This window comes from Danio rerio, chromosome 22 (assembly GCF_052040795.2).
Source record: "Danio rerio strain M-AB ecotype USA chromosome 22, GRCz13ab, whole genome shotgun sequence".
Lineage (NCBI taxonomy): Eukaryota > Metazoa > Chordata > Actinopteri > Cypriniformes > Danionidae > Danio > Danio rerio.
In genome coordinates, this window is record NC_141042.1 from 2037790 (window position 1) to 2055376 (window position 17587).

General features: G+C 41.3%; 2 protein-coding genes across 2 annotated transcripts in view; both read left to right on the forward strand.

The window, feature by feature from the left end:
• Positions 1-17587, forward strand: part of LOC101883071 (zinc finger protein 502) — a 236288-nt gene that overhangs the window by 117588 nt on the left and 101113 nt on the right. The window lies entirely within an intron of this gene.
• Positions 1-17587, forward strand: part of znf1159 (zinc finger protein 1159) — a 40566-nt gene that overhangs the window by 8355 nt on the left and 14624 nt on the right. Inside the window, exons 3-5 of the mRNA XM_088651648.1 lie at positions 1646-2465; positions 11984-12272; positions 17056-17087. Of these exons, the coding sequence (XP_088507774.1) occupies positions 1646-2465; positions 11984-12272; positions 17056-17087 (1141 nt within the window). The remainder of the gene's footprint in view (positions 1-1645; positions 2466-11983; positions 12273-17055; positions 17088-17587) is intronic.

A 17587-nucleotide genomic window follows, 5' to 3' on the forward strand; every position in this document is an offset into this window, starting at 1 on the left:
AGTGTGTAACACCGCTCTAAGTGAAGTGAAGTATCCAGCTAAGGTGTAAATCTGTAAGAATACAGTGTTTAAAACTGTTGATTCATCTATAAAAGAGTCGACTCATAGTGCTTCAAACGATTCACGTGCACGCGCAAACCCGGGAGATTTCAAACCTGAGGCCCCGCCCTCTGACGCAAAAACCCAGACACACACACACACACCCACAAACACACGCACACAAACATGCTGGTCGATTGAAGTCACACTGCAGATGGATATTATCGAGGGTCTACCCAAAGATGAAACCTCAGCATTATAACCAAGCAGTTGGAAACTTCTATGCTACAAAGAATACTTCATCGGCGTTTGTTAAAGGAAGGATCAGTAAAGAGTAACTTACTGATGGACGTCAGGATTATTTTCTTCCTCCATTTCTCAAGTGTAAGTACGTGCGATTTAAAGTTGTTGCCTCGTTGACTCGAGCTTGCAAATGTATTTAGTTGTGATTTGTTACTTGTAACCACGTGTTCTGTATCAGGTTAACTGGCTATGTTCTCTTATCGCGTGCAAAGTCACGTTAAAAACGCGACGCGTGCTGCTTTGTTTACGGAGCTCCGTGGTAGAGGTCTGCAATAAATTTCCGAATAAATCGCTGGAGCGGTCGGTAACGGGTTTAATTTGGGACGGCAGCGGGCTGTCTAGCAATATCACGGATATTGCTATGCGAATGAGAAAGAGAGATAGAGCTTTGCTTGTGTGTCTGCTTGTGTGTGTGTGTGTGTGTGTGTGTGTGTTAGTGCGCACGTGCGCGTATGAGAGAGAGAGAGAGAACTTTGTCTGTTTGTGTGTGTGTGCTTGGTGTTGTGTGTGTGTTTATACAGACAGCTTGGCTGTCTGGACTGTATAGCTGGGTGATTTTTGGTTTTGTTCTCCCCCGCTCTTTAGCGGGATCAGGCGCGGCGGGCAGAAAACGGGGCGGGTCGGGCATCGGGACAACAAATTCTTCATATAAGCGGGAGCGGTCGGGTTCAGGCTAAACCTGGCGGGTGCGGGCGGAAGCGGATCGTTGTCGTCCGGAGGTGTGTGTGTGTTTTTGTGTGTGTGTGGCAGCTAAAGTCCACGCCTACACTATGGAGCGTGTATGAACTGTGATTACTTTTATATTGCTGATTAGCTATTGGGCATTACACTCTCTGACTGAAGGCAGTCGACCAATCGTGACAGACTGTAATCGGTCCAATCAGCGCAGATTAGCTTCGCGCTAAGGAGGGGTTTGGGAACAAATGAATCACTGGACGATTCATACGGGGGTTGCTGGGATAAATAGGTAAATAAATGCAGATTATAAGACCATGAAAGTGTTTTTTGACTTTGCATGCATATTAGACTGTTGTTGGAGACCCTTACAACCAAGATATGACCCAATTTCATGTATAATATGGGCTCTTTAATAAACAGTGAATGAGTGGAAAGACAACCAAAGTAATGCCAAAAAATGTGTGCTTTTATTTACAATCCCAAAGTGAACAACAACAACAATGAATTAATAAAAATTTTGTAACAATAACATTGATCAATTTCTAAATGATGCGTCCATACTGAATGAATAATCCTCCATGGTAAACTAGCCTCCTAAAATATAACTTATTTACTTAATTTTCAGATGTGATATTAAAGGTGAGTGAAGATGAGGAGGAACATCAGGTCAAGAGTGAAGGAAAAACTCAAGCAAACACAGATTATAGTGTTTCAATGGACAGAACAGCTGTGAAATCGTTCACATGCTCCGAGTGTGGAAAGAGTTTCAGACGACCGTCAGGTTTATCACAACATAGGAAGATCCACACTGGTGTGAGAGAGTTTGTCTGCTCTGAGTGTGAGAAGTCTTTTATTAAAGCTGGAGACTTGAGACGACACCAGAGGATCCACACCGGAGAGAAACCGTACAGGTGTTCACACTGCGAGAAGACGTTCAGTCTCTTACAACCACTGAAAGTACATGAGAAGATTCACACTGGAGAGAAACCGTACACGTGTAGTCAGTGTGGGAAGAGTTTCAGACAATCATCATCTCTTTATAAACACTTGAAGATCCACACTGGAGAAAAGAAACACCAGTGTGATCAATGCAGCAAAGCATTTTCGAGGCCTGCAGATCTGAACGTCCATCTTAGAGTTCATACAAAGGAGAAGCCGTATTCATGTTCTGAGTGTGGAAAGAGGTTTACACGGCAGTCAAATTTAACAATGCACCAGAAGATCCACACGGGTGTGCGAGAACTTGTGTGCTTTGAGTGTGGGAAATCTTTTATTAGAGCTGGAGACTTGAAACAGCACCAGATGAATCACACCGGAGAGAAGCCGTACGTGTGTTCACACTGCAACAAGAGATTCGGTCATTTAGGAGGTCTGAAAACGCATGAGAGGATTCACACCGGAGAGAAACCGTACACATGTATTCAATGTGGGAAGAGTTTCACACAGTTAGCACATCTTAATGAACACATGCTGATCCACACTGCAGAGAAAACGCACAAGTGTGATCAATGCGGGAAAGCATTTTTGAGGCCTTACGAGTTGAAGAGACATCTTAGAGTTCATATAAAGGAGACGCCTTTGTTCGGAAAGAGTTTTACACATCAACACAATTCACCTTCCTGAAAACTCTTCTCTGCATTCACAAAATCAGATTTCACAGTTGAATGTATGTTAATGAATTCCAACATGTGCACTAGAGCTTTGGGTTCGGGTGGGTTTGGGCTTAATTTCTATCATTTTAGACCGGGCCAGACTTGGGTAAATGAAAAGTCACGTAATGCATTTCGATTAATGTGAGAAAGTCATCAAATCGTTTGTTACAACATTAAAATCCCTGCAAAGGTGAAACGAATGATGGCGGAGACGTCAAAAAGAGCGAATTTTGAGTGTGGTCATGCCGGCCGCCAGTTCAAAAAGAACGGTCATTCTAGCCGCCAAGGGATTTCGGCGATCGCTCATACACTGCGTATTACGGTTGTGGGTGTAACGAGGAGACTGACACGGAGGGATGCAGTATGCAGTATTTATTAATCACACTCTCACTCAAACATTCAATTTGCACAAAGATGCGAACACACAACAACAGTAGCAGTAAAGGTTTTAAGGCTGGCGGCTGACAGGCACAGAATGATTTACCAGGCATGGGTCAAAAGCAGTCGGCGTGATTCAGAGTCCGTGTATCAGGCTTGGGTCGTGGGCAGGCAGCGAGTATCAGAGTCCGTGTATCAGGCTTGGGTCGTGGGCAGGCAGCGAGTATCAGAGTCTGTGTATCAGGCTTGGGTCGTGGGCAGGCAGAAGGCAAAGCAGAGTCAGGAACAGGCTGGAGTAATGCACAGGAGATCAGGCAGGATATAACGCTCAGTAATGCTGGCCGGGGCTGAACAAGACTTCGCACTGAGTGAAGGTTTGAGTGCGGCTTATAAAGGGTACGTGGGTCATTAACTGAATGGAGAACAGGTGTGCACGATCAGTGTAAGTGGATGATGTAATGCTAGAAGTCCGGAGATGGCGGCCTCTGCTGGCCAGCGAGGGGAATGACTGGGACCGAGTCGGTGACAGTGGGAATATAAATTTATATTTATATAATTAATTTTTTTTAAAGTTGTTTCCAGGGTGTGACAGACCTTAACATGTCTTAGTCTCCGGAGCCCTGAAGGTCTCCAAAGTAATGCAAATGATCAGTTAACTTGTTTTCTTCTTTCGGTCAACTGGATAGGCGGTTTCTGTCCCCAGAACATGATGAGACCAGGCCTGAAAAAGCAGTTTACCCTGCTGACTACAACCTTTCATTTGCATGCTTTGTTTGACTGTCCCGACCTACATGTATCAAACTGTATAAATGTATAATGTTTGCTGTGGAGTTTAGAGTTTGCTTTCGATGACGCCACAGCCACGCCGAGTTCTTCTTATTAAAAAGGATTCCGCTTTGAAGACAACCGAAAGATTCTCCCTGGTTTTTTGGGCTCTTAGAAGTTTACAACACGGTAGAGCGGTAAACAGCAATGAACAACAAGCTGACAGGAAAGATATCGAGGTCACTCGCTTTATTGAAACTGCTGTCATGGAAAATGAAATGGATGTTCTTGGCTGGTGGAAGAAACAATCCTACCCCAAACATGCTAAATTAGCCAGACCAGTACTATGTATCCCGGCCAGTAGGGGCAGCAGTGTACAGGCTGATTTATACTTCTGCTTCAAGCGCACGCGTATGCAACGGCGCAGCCTATGCAGACGCATATCCCTTGCTGTCGGCGTCGCAGACACGCACCTTTAAGAAATGTAACTACACGTCGCAACAACGCGTAGAGCAAGCTCTGTGATTGGTCAGCTTGGTAGCGCTGTCGAGTGTGGGCAAGACCAAGAGCCGCGCAAGCCTGATGGAGCAACTGTTTACAAGTGTGAAGTCCCGTAAAGGAGCTCCGGATGGAAAGTTTTGTTTTGTGTGTACCTCATAGTTAAAGTTGTTGCACGTCCGCCAGTTCCTGCCTTTAAATGAGCTTAAACCACTTATAGATCAAGGAAGTGCTCAGGAAAAACAAAACACCAGCGAAGAAACTCGACACAGAGACACATTAAGATCTCACTGCCAACTAGCGTTTCGGAAGTGTATTGCAGAGCAACAGAAACAGTGAGCAGAAGTATTAATGCACAGTTACGCAGGATTAAGGGTGTTCAGTGCTGATCAGTAAGCGCAGGACTGTGCTAAAGCCATCTACAGTCGATTCAATAATGTTCCTCTATAATAACACGTAGCCTAATCTTGCTGAGTAAAGGATTTCAAAGTCATTCATTTATTTATTTTCTTTTCAGCTTAGTCCCTTTATTAATCTGGGGTCGCCACAGCGGAACGAACCGCCAACTTATTCAGCATCTTTTTCAAGCAGAGGATGCCCTTCCAGCAGCAACACTTCACTGGGAAGCATTCATTCACACTCATTCACACACATGCACAAAGGACAATTTTAGCTCACCCAATTCACCTACCACATGTCATTAGACTTGTGGGGGAAACCGAAACCCACGCGAACACAGGGAGAACATGCAAACTCCACACAGAATCGCCAACTGACCCAGCCAAGGCTGGAACCAGCGACCTTCTTACTGTGAGGCGACAGCACTTCCTACTGCGCCACCGCGTCGCCCGGATTTTCAAATTATAACTAAATATTAATTAAACGATAAAATCATAATGTAGTCAGGGTATACAGGCTAATGTTGGCATTATTATTTCATTATTCTGCTTCACCGTCGCCTTAATGCCACAAATCCTGCAAAGCGTTTATTTTAAGTTCATTATTGCCAAATTCCCGTCATCATTTATCATTTATTTTAATTTCATTTGTTAAGAAAGACTTCTTTTCATTGGTGTTTTGGTCAGTTTAAAGGATGAGTGTATGTACCTAGGCCTGTTTAGATTGCTGAAGATGTTACGATGTTACAGAGGACTTATTTTATTTCCTTGTTCCAACTTCCAAGTGCCCTATAGCCTATGTTTGTTATGAATAAATTATGTTAAAACGCGTATAAACGACTCGTTCATGAAAAAAGGCAAAAGAGCTGTGTGCATGTGCACATATGAATAATGTCGGCTATAAACGGGTTCAGGATTTTAAAAAGCTGTCAATCAAAATGTACTTGTCGGGCCGAATTCTGTCAGACTCGAGCCCTATCGGGCTTAACTTTTATGGCCTGATTACAGATCTGATGTGCACGCTAAATAACAATTAGCATAATCCCCATCTGTGTAATTACATGTCCAGCAGTGCAGTGGAATATCCATTGGCTTGACTCCAGTATGTTTGGTAAATGCCAAAAAACACTTTATGCCTAAAAATGACGGTGGATAAGTGGTTAGCACTGTTGCCTCACTGCAAGAAGGTCGCTGGTTTGAGCCTCGGCTGGGTCAGTTGGTGTTTCTGTGTGGAGTTTGCCTGTTCTCCCCATGTTGGCTTGGGTTTCCTCTGGGTGCTCTCGTTTTCCCCACAGTCCAAAGACATGCGCTTTAGGGGAAATAAATAAACTAAATTGGCCATGGTGTATGGGTGTTTTTCAGTACTGTGTTGCGGCTGGAAGGGCATCCGCTGCGTAAAACATGTCGGAATAGTTGGGGGTTCATTCCGTTGTAGCGACCCCTGATAAATAAGAGACTAAGCTGAAGTCATGGTGGCGCATGATGTCATGGTGGCGCAGTGGGTAGCACAATCGCCTCACAGCAAGAAGGTCGCTGGTTTAAACCTTGGCTGGGTCAATTGGCGTTTCTGTGTGGAGTTTGCATGTTCTTCCTGTGTTTTTGTAGGTTTCCTCCAGGTGCTCCGGTTTCCTCCACAGGCTAATGATATGCGCTATAGGGGATCTTTTAGGGAGACTTTTCCTGTTCCTGAAAATGATTCCGATACCTACATCAGCAATGTTCGTTCAATTGAATAGCTATACATAGAATGGTGTATATTGTAATATACTTTACATGCATTTCCCAAATTGTGTTTTAATTTTTTTTTTATTTGTTTATTATCTGTTTTTGTCCCATCACTGTCATGGAAACTTGTCACAAAAGCAAATCCTCCTATGTGTAAACAAACCTGCCAATAAAACTCTGATCCTGATTAAGTGGCGAGTCTTTTTAGGGTCTTTGGTTGTGTTCGAAATGCCATACTTGCTTTATGCCCAGTATATAGTACACACTGGTTTTGGATGTCTTTGTCTGTCACACCCATTTCAGGTCTTTCAGTCTCTGTTAATGAGCTGATGATCTGAATCAGGTGTGTTTGGTTAGGATAGACATGGTAAGAGTGCAGAGCTGGTGGTCCTCCAGGAACGTGGTTGAGAAACACCGCACTATTCAAACACTTTCAACACAGGCTCATTCTGAAAATGTACCGCTATATACATACTTTTTTTGCCATTTTTGTTTTCGCGAATCCACCAGAGCGCGACGTGTACACTTTTTTCAGATTTCAAGTTTCTCTCTCGAGTGACGTCCGCACCTGCTTTTCTCACATAAATCCATCAGAGGCTGCTGTTGACTCACTGACTGACTGACTGACTGACCGACCAACCGATTGACTAACCCACCCTCCTCCTTTCCTAAACCCAACAAATAGTGTTTTCAAAAGCTCCAATTGACCAGCGCACACCCACTTCCCTAAACCCAACCAACAGTGTTTTCAAAAGCAATCTAGAAAAAGAGTGGCCTCCTGATTTTAACCCCGTTTTCAGATTTTACCACATTCTCACCCTGTTATTTACTTGTTTATTTAATTTTTTGGATTCTGTTTTTGTTTTGCCCACTTTCTGGGATCGCTCTTCACTGGACTCAAACCCCGTCATCGTGGTCGACTCCTCTTTGGGTCTCAAGTCTGCCAATGTACATGGTGAGCCACTGGGCAAACTAGTAACAGCGGGGAAAGCCGTCCACACGGAGGTTAGCGGTCAGCTAGTACATATGAAAAACTACTGCGTCAAACCGCTTCAAATCGTTTGTTTTAAAGACAAATGCAGCCATTCGTACTTCTGGCTACATAATTCACGATCTCCAGAAATGTATATAGGGCTACGTTTTCTGATTGAGCCTATTTTAAACATTTTTCAAAGCGTTTGATGTCTCAACCACAAAATAGCTATGTATTTATAATATTTATTAAGCAATTAACTGGATGACATAATGTACAAATAATGCATTATATGTAGATTAATGTATGATGATAGTGTTTAAAGCTATTTAAGAGATCATATACTGTATTATAAAGTACATTTCAACAGTGGTAATCTGTTTAGCTTAAATGAAATTGGAGTGATCCACATATATTGTGCGTTTGGTCGTCGACATGCGTATCAAATGTATTTGACCTTAATCACAAACTTGAATATACTTTCATTTTAAGATGTCGCTTAGATTTAAGTAAAGAGCTGTATACTTTTACACAGCTGCAGCCTAGTACTGGGAAACACCCATACACACTCATTCTCTCTCTCACACACACACATACACTATGGCCAATTTAGTTAATCAACTCCCCTATAGCGCATGTGTTTGGACTCTGGAGGACCTGGAGGAAACCCTCAGCAACATGGGGAGAGCGTGCAAACTCCATACAGAAATACCAACTGACCCAGCCGCGACTCAAACCAGCAGCCTTCTTGCTGTGAGGTAACCACTGAGCCATCGTGTTGCCCAATTTGTGTACTATTCATTGAAGTATGTGTTACATCCTGCTCGTTGGAGCTTGTGTACTGATTTGAGTTGTATTTAACAGATTCTGGATAATATAGTACCGCATGCATAGAGAATAACATACACACTGAATACTGCAGAGGAGGTATGGCATTTCAAAACACAGCCGTTAGTGCTTCACACTCCAGTCCGGTAGGTGTCGGTAGTGCGGCTTTTACTTGGTTTGCCTGCCGCCGCAAAACAACGAGATAAAGAGTCTTCAGAGCTGAGGTGAGTCGTTGACGCTTTTTCTCGTGTTTACACAACAATAAAACACACTTTACAGTTTATTAAAGCGACAATCTGCGACTAGTTTCTGCATTGAGTTCACCTCTATCTGTGTGTCTGCTGACCAAAACAATACAGCAGGCAGAGAGGAGCTCTGAGAGGACAATATGAGTGAATGTGTTTGTTTACTCTGCTTGTTTAAGTTTATCAACGTTTGTGTTTGTAATATCGCAAAGTATGATCTGTGAAGGGAATTTTGGGAATCATCTGCGGCAGATCTATGAAGTTTGCTGCAGAAAACAGCAAATTAACAGTTTGTGGTGCTTTATATTTGGGATAAATGCTTGGTATTTAAACTAGATGTTGATTTGAATGCAAAATCACGTAAACCCTCAGTATATAAGCTGATCTGCCAATCCTGAATGTTTTTGTTTATTTATTTAGTTTTTTTGAATGATTATTTTTTTTTATTTGCAATCAGGACAGTGGTTATAGGTGTCTCATGTCATTATATACAATATTATAGCCAACTATTATACATTCGTCCATCGGCTAGTAATTAAGGTGTTTTGTGAAGGGTAAAATTAACAAAAATTAAAATTAAAGTAAAAAGATGCATCTTTCAAGATACTTTCTCCAAAAACTCGCATAGAGGATTCCAGATATGCCAGAAATCAGCAGAGCCATAAGTCATTTTTTCCGAGGGTAAGAAAATGGCAATCTGATTTATCCACATGTTGACAGAAGGAATGTTAGGAGAGGACCACAACATAATACATTTTCTTGCGAGATATGTACAAAAGTGTAACAGATTCTGAATAGGTTTTCAGTTGTTTTAGTCTGAGGTTCAACCATATTATCAGAGCTGCTTAAATCCTCTCCATGTCAATAGTTCCTACTTTATCCTCATTCATTGTACTGATGTCTTTAGATCCACAAGTTCATCACATGTAGTTAATTTGCTTGATCTCTGCTGACTTGAGAAACTTACAATCACATGATAGATCACCTGCAAGATTTCATCATTCAGTGTAAATGAATCAGATTTCTCTTTCTTCTCCTGAAGCTCTGCCGCCATCAGTGAAAGACAAAGACAGAGTTTATTGAAGGACAGTGAGAAGATGAGTGATCCAGAACCCTGCAGAATTAAACAGGAAGAGACTGAAGAACTAATAGGTTTGCGTTTATTCATTACTCTTCAATAATGAGGCCGAAGAACAGTGAGGTTGTTAATCATTAACGTAGACATTGTGTGTGCTCACAACATTTGTGCTCACAGCATTTGTCATTAAAGTAACGCCAGAGGTAGTTAGTAGATCTGTGTAAAATGCCTGCCACCACAGCTGGAAAAAAATCCTAAAGGAAACACTGACATACATTGTTGCCATTAAATGAATATTTAGTTCAGTAGTTCAGATTAATCAAGTAAAATAAAAATGTTAAAATGCACTAGATTATCAGTGGATGTGCTCAGTGAAGTGATGATCAGTGTACCCTGTCAAAAACTCGCCTTTTATAATGTTACTTGCTTATATTTCAGATGTGATTGTGAAGGAGGAGAGTGAAGAACTGAGTGAAGATGAGGAGAAACATCATGTCAAAAGTGAAACTGAAACTGAGACCAATGCAGAACACAGTATCTTAATGGAAAGCACAACAGTGAAATGTTTCACCTGCACTCAGTGTGGAAAGAGTTTCAAGCACAAATGCTCTCTCAACGTCCACATGAAGATCCACACTGGAGAGAAACGCTACAAGTGTTCACACTGCGAGAAGAGCTTCATTCATACAGGACATTTAAAACGGCACCAGAGGACTCATAGTAGAGAGAAACCGTTTCATTGCACTGCTTGTGGGAAGAGTTTCAAACATTTGTGTTCACTGCAAAAACATTCAGTCAAGCTTCACGGTAAGTAAATCATGCACAGTTCCATTTGTTCCAGTTGTTCAGTATTTCTGGATTTAGTTTCAGTTTGTTCAGTATTACTGGATTTAGCTTCAGTTTGTTTAGTATTACTGGATTTAGTTTCAGTTTGTTTAGTATTTCTGGATTTAGCTTCAGTTTGTTCAGTGTTACTGGATTTAGTTTCAGTTTGTTCAGTATTTCTGGATTTAGTTTCAGTTTGTTCAGTATTACTGGATTTGGCTTCAGTTTGTTCAGTATTTCTGAATTTAGCTTCAGTTTGTTCAGTATTACTGGTTTTAGTTTCAGTTTGTTCAGTATTTCTGGATTTAGTTTCAGTTTGTTTAGTATTTCTGGATTTAGCTTCAGTTTGTTCAGTATTACTGGATTTAGTTTCAGTTTGTTCAGTATTTCTGGTTTTAGTTTCAGTTTGTTCAGTATTTCTGGATTTAGTTTCAGTTTGTTTAGTATTTCTGGATTTAGCTTCAGTTTGTTCAGTATTACTGGTTTTAGTTTCAGTTTGTTCAGTACTTCTGGACTTAGTTTCAGTTTGTTTCATTATTACTGTATTTAGTTTCAGTTTGTTCAGCATTACAGGATTTAGTTTCAGTTTGTTCAGTATTTCTGGATTTAGTTTCAGTTTGTTTCATTATTACTGGATTTTGTTCAGTATTTCTGGATTTATTTAGGATGATGTCAAACACCAGATGGGTATTCTTGTGTGTCCATGTTCGGCGCGTCTTTGTTGTCCTTTAGTATGACATCATATAATCTTACAGTGTGACATGAGTAAAATGTTTATGCTGTCAGACATGCTGCAGTCTTATAAGATTATTAAAAGTTGCACAATGTGAGCCAGGCTTTTACAGTTAAGACTTATATATGGACATCTGCTAGGGCATGCTATAGGAAATGGTTTCACTTGTTACTGTTTCGACTTAATAAGAGGAGTGTAAACTGCACAGGCTTAATGTTTAATGTGTAAAGTTTTGGATGTGTAACGCACAGCCTACAGCAGAGCTAATCCTTTAATGATGTTCATGCCTAATCAACTGTTGAGAAGATGCATTGATTAAAAGAGTTTTCGACATGTTTGTTGATTAGAGAGTTGCGTGCCTAATTTACATCTCTTTCTTAAAACGTAACTGTTTCTTTATTTAATTTTCAGACCTGATTGTGAAGGAGGAGGTGACTGAAGAACTGACTGAAGACATGAAGGACCACCTTATTGTTCATACAAATGAGAAGATACACTCCTGCTCTTGGTGTGGAAAGAGTTTTATACAGCAGTCGCATTTACGAAAACATCAGAGGATCCACACCGGAGAGAAACCGTGCACGTGTCCTCAGTGTGGCACGAGTTTCACACAATCGTCAAACCTTCTTCGACACATGCTGATCCACACTGGAGAGAAAACACACAAGTGTGATCAATGCGGGAAAACATTTTTCAGGCCTTCAGAGCTGACGATCCATCTTAGAGTTCATACCAAGGAGAAGCCTTATTCATGCTCTGAGTGTGGAAAGAGTTTTACACGGCAGACACACTTAAAATCACATCAGAACGTCCACACTGGCGTGAGAGAGTTTGTGTGCTTCATGTGTGAGAAGACTTTTATTAGAGCTGCGGAGTTAAAGCGTCACATGAGGACCCACACCGGAGAGAAACCGTACGTGTGTTCACACTGCAACAAGAGATTCGGTCAATTAGGGGGTCTGAAAACACACGAGAGAATTCACACTGGAGAGAAACCCTACACATGTACTGAGTGTGGGAAGAGTTTCTCACAATTAGCAGGTCTTAATGAACACATGCTGATCCACACTGCAGAGAAAACACACAAGTGTGATCAATGCGGGAAATCATTTTTGAGGCCTTATGAGTTGAACAGACATCTTAGAGTTCATACATAGAACAAGTCTTTGTTAGTAAGAAGTTTTACACATCAACGCAATTCACCTTCCTGAAAACTCTTGTCTGCATTGTCAAAGTCAGATTTCACAGTTAAACTTGTGTATGTTGATGAATTCCAATCATTTGTTAAAGGGTCACGAAACACCAAAACACATGTGTTGAGCTGTTGACATTGGTATATGTGTCCCACACTGCTAAAAACACTATTAGGACACCTATATTTCACTAAAAAGTGTAAATTGGTTGTTTTTGCGTTATTTCAAGCAAATTCGTACTTCCTGTTTAAAACGAATTTTTAAAGCTGCGTCACGGTCATGACATAATAGCGTGTATTCCAGCGTGCAGACTGGACGTCTGTGCCAGAGTGAGTCTTATTACGTCTTACAGTGTGCTGCATTAATGCATGAGTAAGGCTTGGTTCAAACCAATCAGCGCGCTCTATTGTGCAACTTCATTAATATTCATTACTGTCACAGTGCTTAGACGACAGAGACGCCACGTTGTGTTGGCAAAACAAGCGTGAAGTGTTGCTTTTATAGTTTGCTGCAGTTCAGTTTTGTTTTCATTTTCTCTCTGTGAGAGCTCAGCTGGAGTCACGTGTGGATTAACAGTGTACGCGACGCTCAACAACAATAACTTACGTGTCTAAGGAGGAACATTGTTTACCTGAGAGCTGTTCTCATCTGCAAACGCTGAGATCCGGATTCACTTGTAGTCTCCTCTTAATAAAGACGCGGCTCTAGTTGCTGGTGATTGTCCTGTCTCTACAGATTTGGTAAGTGAGCGACCAGTGCTCTTTATTTATTCAGTTTGTTCGTATCGAACTAAGTTAACTATTGCACCGAGTGTAAACATGTTAGCACCACAACCAAACTTTAACCTCGTGTAGGGTTTTTACCGCATTTAGTGACCGGAATAACACACGCGGCTTTCTGACACTACCTGCCGTGTGCATCTAAGTTTCCGGGAAATGCGGAGGGTTTTTCTCTCATTCGCCGTGCGGTATCAAACATTGCTTGAAAAATACACGCTTAGAGCAGTTCCTCAATCAAATATCTCGTTTGTCGGGAGGGACATGAATGAATTCCCTGAATGAAAGAGTCAAACTGCAGTTAAAGTCCAACATTTAATAATTTGGCAAATAATTCCACTACAGATGTCCATGTAAACACCATCACTTTCTCCCCTGCGTGTGTGGTTGTGTGTTTTGACTCTGAAAGTCAGCGCGTGCCCAAATAGACACTCCCACACCATGCCTCTTTTCTTCCTCCGACACTCCCCCCTAAACAGAGCTGGACACGCCCACTTTTCTGACTTTTTCCAAAGTAGAGGTGTGAAAACACCCTGCTGAAACGAGGGGGATTCATGGCCCTTTAATGGGACAACATCTAGCATAACTAGCATAATCCCCACCTGTGTAATCACATGTCCAGCTCTGCAGTGGAATATCCATTGGCTTGACTTCAGTATGTTTGGTAAATGCAGTTAATGCCTAAAAATGTTGGTGGCTCAGTGGCTAGCATTGTCATCTGACAGCAAGAAGGTCGCTGGTTCGAGTCCCAGCTGGGTCAGTTGGCTTTTCTGTGAGGAGTTGCATGTTCTCCTCATCTTGGTGTGCTCCGGTTTCTCCCACAGTCCAAACACATGCGCTATATGGGAAATGAATGAACTAAATTGGCTGTAGTGTATGAGTGTGTTTGGGTGTTTCCCAGTACTGGGTTGTAGCCGGAAGGGCATCCGCTGTGTAAAACATATGCTGGAAAAGTTGGCGGTTCATTTTGCTGTGGCGACCCCTGATAAATAAGGGACTAAGCTGACGGAGAATTAATAAATGAATGTGTATTGCAATGCACTTTGCTAAATGCTAAATTGTATACTTTTATTTTTATTCCATTATTTTCTGTGTTTTTCTCCGATGTGTGAATAAACCTGGCAATAAAGCTATGATTCAGTTTCGAGTCTTTGGTTGTATTTGTAATGGCACACTGGCTTGCTGCCCTATATACAGTACACGACTACAGTGCTGGCTACTAGATTTTAAAGAAAAGTGTGTAAGGCAGTGTGGACTATGTCAGTGTTTCTCAACCACGTTCATTTGGTGAAGGATCACCAAATCTGCATGTTTTGGATATCTCCTTGGTCTGTCAGGTATTTCAGTCTCTGCTTATAAGCTGATAAACTGAGTCAGGTGTGTTTGGTTAGGAAGACATGGAGAATGTGCAGAGCTGGTGGTCCTCCAGGAACGTGGTTGAGAAACACTGCACAATGCAAACATTTTCAACATTGGCTCATTCTGGAAATGTACTGCAATATACATTTCTGGAGAGCGACAAATACGTCCCAGGAGCTACTTTTTTTAGCAGTTTTTGTTATCATGAATCCACAAGAGGCCGCTGTGTACACTTTGATACCTCAAATTTCTCTTGCAAGTGCTGTTTGCGCCTGCTGTTCTTGCGTAAATCTACCATAGGTTGCTGTCGACTGACTGACTTACTGACCAATCGACTGACCCACCCTTTCCCTTCCTTAATCCAACTGATGTTTTAAAATGCACAGATTAACCAGCACCCACCCACTTCCCTAAACCCAACCGACAGTGTTTTCAAAAGCAATCCAGAAAAAGAAAAGCCCTCGCGTCTGCCTGACTTTCACCATGTTTTCAGACTTTTCCACATTCTCACCCTGTTATTTACTTGTTTATTTTACTTTTTGGATTCTGTTTTTGTCTTACCCGCTTTATAGAAGCGTTTTTTCACTGGACTCTGGGTAAACTCCTCTCTGTCTCTCAAGTTTGCCGATGTACATGGCGAGCCACTGGAAACTGGAAAGCCGTCCACACAGAGGTAAGCGGTCAGCTGGTAAGTGCAAAAAGGAATGTCATATCGCCCCCTAGAGTTTGTTTTAAAGACGTAAGGCAGCCATTCATACATCTGGCTAAGTAATTCGCGATCTCCAGAAATGTATATAGGGCTAAGTTTTTAGAATAAGCCTGTTAAACATTTTTCAAAAAGTTGTGCGATACAAGGTTGTAACATGAAATGCTCGCACTGAATGTTATTGTAGCACAGCTACTCAAATTGTTACATTTACAAATACATGTCTCAACCAAAAAATAAATGTATTTATAATTATTACAAAGCGTTTAACAGTATGATGTAATGTACAAATAATGCATTATATTTCAATTAATGTATTACGATAGTATTTAGAGCTATTTATAATATCTTGCACTGTATTATAAAGTACATTTCAACATTGGTAATCCGTTTAGCTTAAATTACATTGGAGTGATCCACATATATGGTGCGTTTGGTCGTCGACATGCGTATCTAATGTATTTGATCTTAATTACAAACGGGAATATACTTTCATTTTAGGATATCGCTTAGATTTAAGGAAAGAGCTGTATGCTAATTGTGTTATGCTATTGTGGAAATATAAATTTATATAATCTATATATAACTGAAAAGTTGTTTTTAGGGTGTCTTGGTACCAAAATGTCTTGGTTTCCTGAACTCTGACTGTCTCCAAAGGAATGCAAATGCAAAGTCGGTCAACTGGTCAGACGGTTTCTGTCTCCAGAACATCATTTGCGCACTGTTTTCATCCACTCTGCAGATTTACATGCTGATGAGATCAGGCATGAAAAGGCAAGTTACCCTGCTGACTCCAAAACTGAATTTGCATGCTTGGTTTAGCCTTCCCTCCTCCTAAGAACAAAATATAGACATGACATCTCTGCCTTAATTCAGACTTGTGATAAAACTCGCAGACTGCAGACCTCCAGTAGGCTCCTGCAGACACGTGGACTTCTTAAAGACGCTGTATGACTGCAGATTAACCAACACGACTCAATAAAAGAAATTCTGCTTGTTTTCGAGTCTCCTGGACTGGGTTCTCTCTATTCACTCATTTATTTTTTTACAACACTTCTAACAAATCTAATGCTTTACAAAAAAATGCACCTTTAATCTTAATCATCAGATGCGGACATCAGATTTCAGCATCAGTAGTAGGTCACCTGGGAATTTCAGACATACAGAAAATGTCTGTATTTATTCATTCATTCATTTTCTTTAGGCTATAGTCCATGTATTCATCACATGTGGAGGGGTCACCACAGTGAAATGAACCGCCAGCTTATCCAACATATATTTTACACAGCTGAGCCCTTCCAGCTGTAACCCAGTACTGGGAAACACCCATAAACACTCATACACTACGGCCAATTTAGTTCTTCAATTCCCCTACAGCACATGTGTTTGGACTGTGGGGGAAACCAGAGCACACCAAGATGAGGAGAACATGCAACTCCTCACAGAAAAGCCAACTGAACCAGCTGGGACTCGAACCAGCGACCTTCTTGCTGTCTGATGATGGAGGGAACCCACTTCAGAACATGCAAACTCCACACTGAAACGCCAACTGACCCAGCCGAGGCTCGAACCAGCAAACTTCTTGCTGTGAGGCAACAGTTCTAACCACTGAGCCACTGGGTCACCCGCTTTGTGTACTATTCATAGTATATATGTCACATACTGCGAATATAGCATGAGTTGGAGCTTGTGTACTGATTTCAGTTGTATTTAACAGATTCTGGAAAATATAGTACTGCATGCATATAGAACATTTGCGTACTAAGAACAAAATACACTGAATACTGTAGTACAGTAAGAGTAGTTTGATGGTATGGCATTTCCAACACAGCCTTTAATGCTTCACACTCCAGTCCGGTAGGTGTCGGTAGTGCACCTTTTTGTTGGTTTGCCTGCCGCCGCAAAACAACGAGATGAAGAGTCTTCAGAGCTGAGGTGAGTCGTTGACGCTTTTTCTCGTGTTTACACAACAATTAAACACACTTTACAGTTTATTAAAGCGACAATCTGCGACTAGTTTCTGCATTGAGTTCACCTCTATCTGTGTGTCTGCTGACCAAAACAATACAGCAGGCAGAGAGCAGCTCTGAGACAACATGAGTGAATGTGTTTGTTTACAGTGTTTGTTTGATTTAATCACCGTTTGTGTTCGTAATATCGCAAAGTATGATCTGTAAAGGGAATTATGGGAATCTACTGTGGCAGATATATGAAGTTTGAAGCAGAAAACAATCAAGTAATAGTTTATGGTGCGCTTCATTTTCAAAAGTTTAAGAAATCCCAGTTTCTGTGCATAGATGGGCTAATGCTAACTAGCAAATAATTTTTTTAGGAATAAATGCTTGGCATTTAAACTAGATGTTGATATAAATGCAATTTAAGTAATTACAATATCAATGATCGTGTCCTGCAAATCCCAGTATATAATAAGCTAA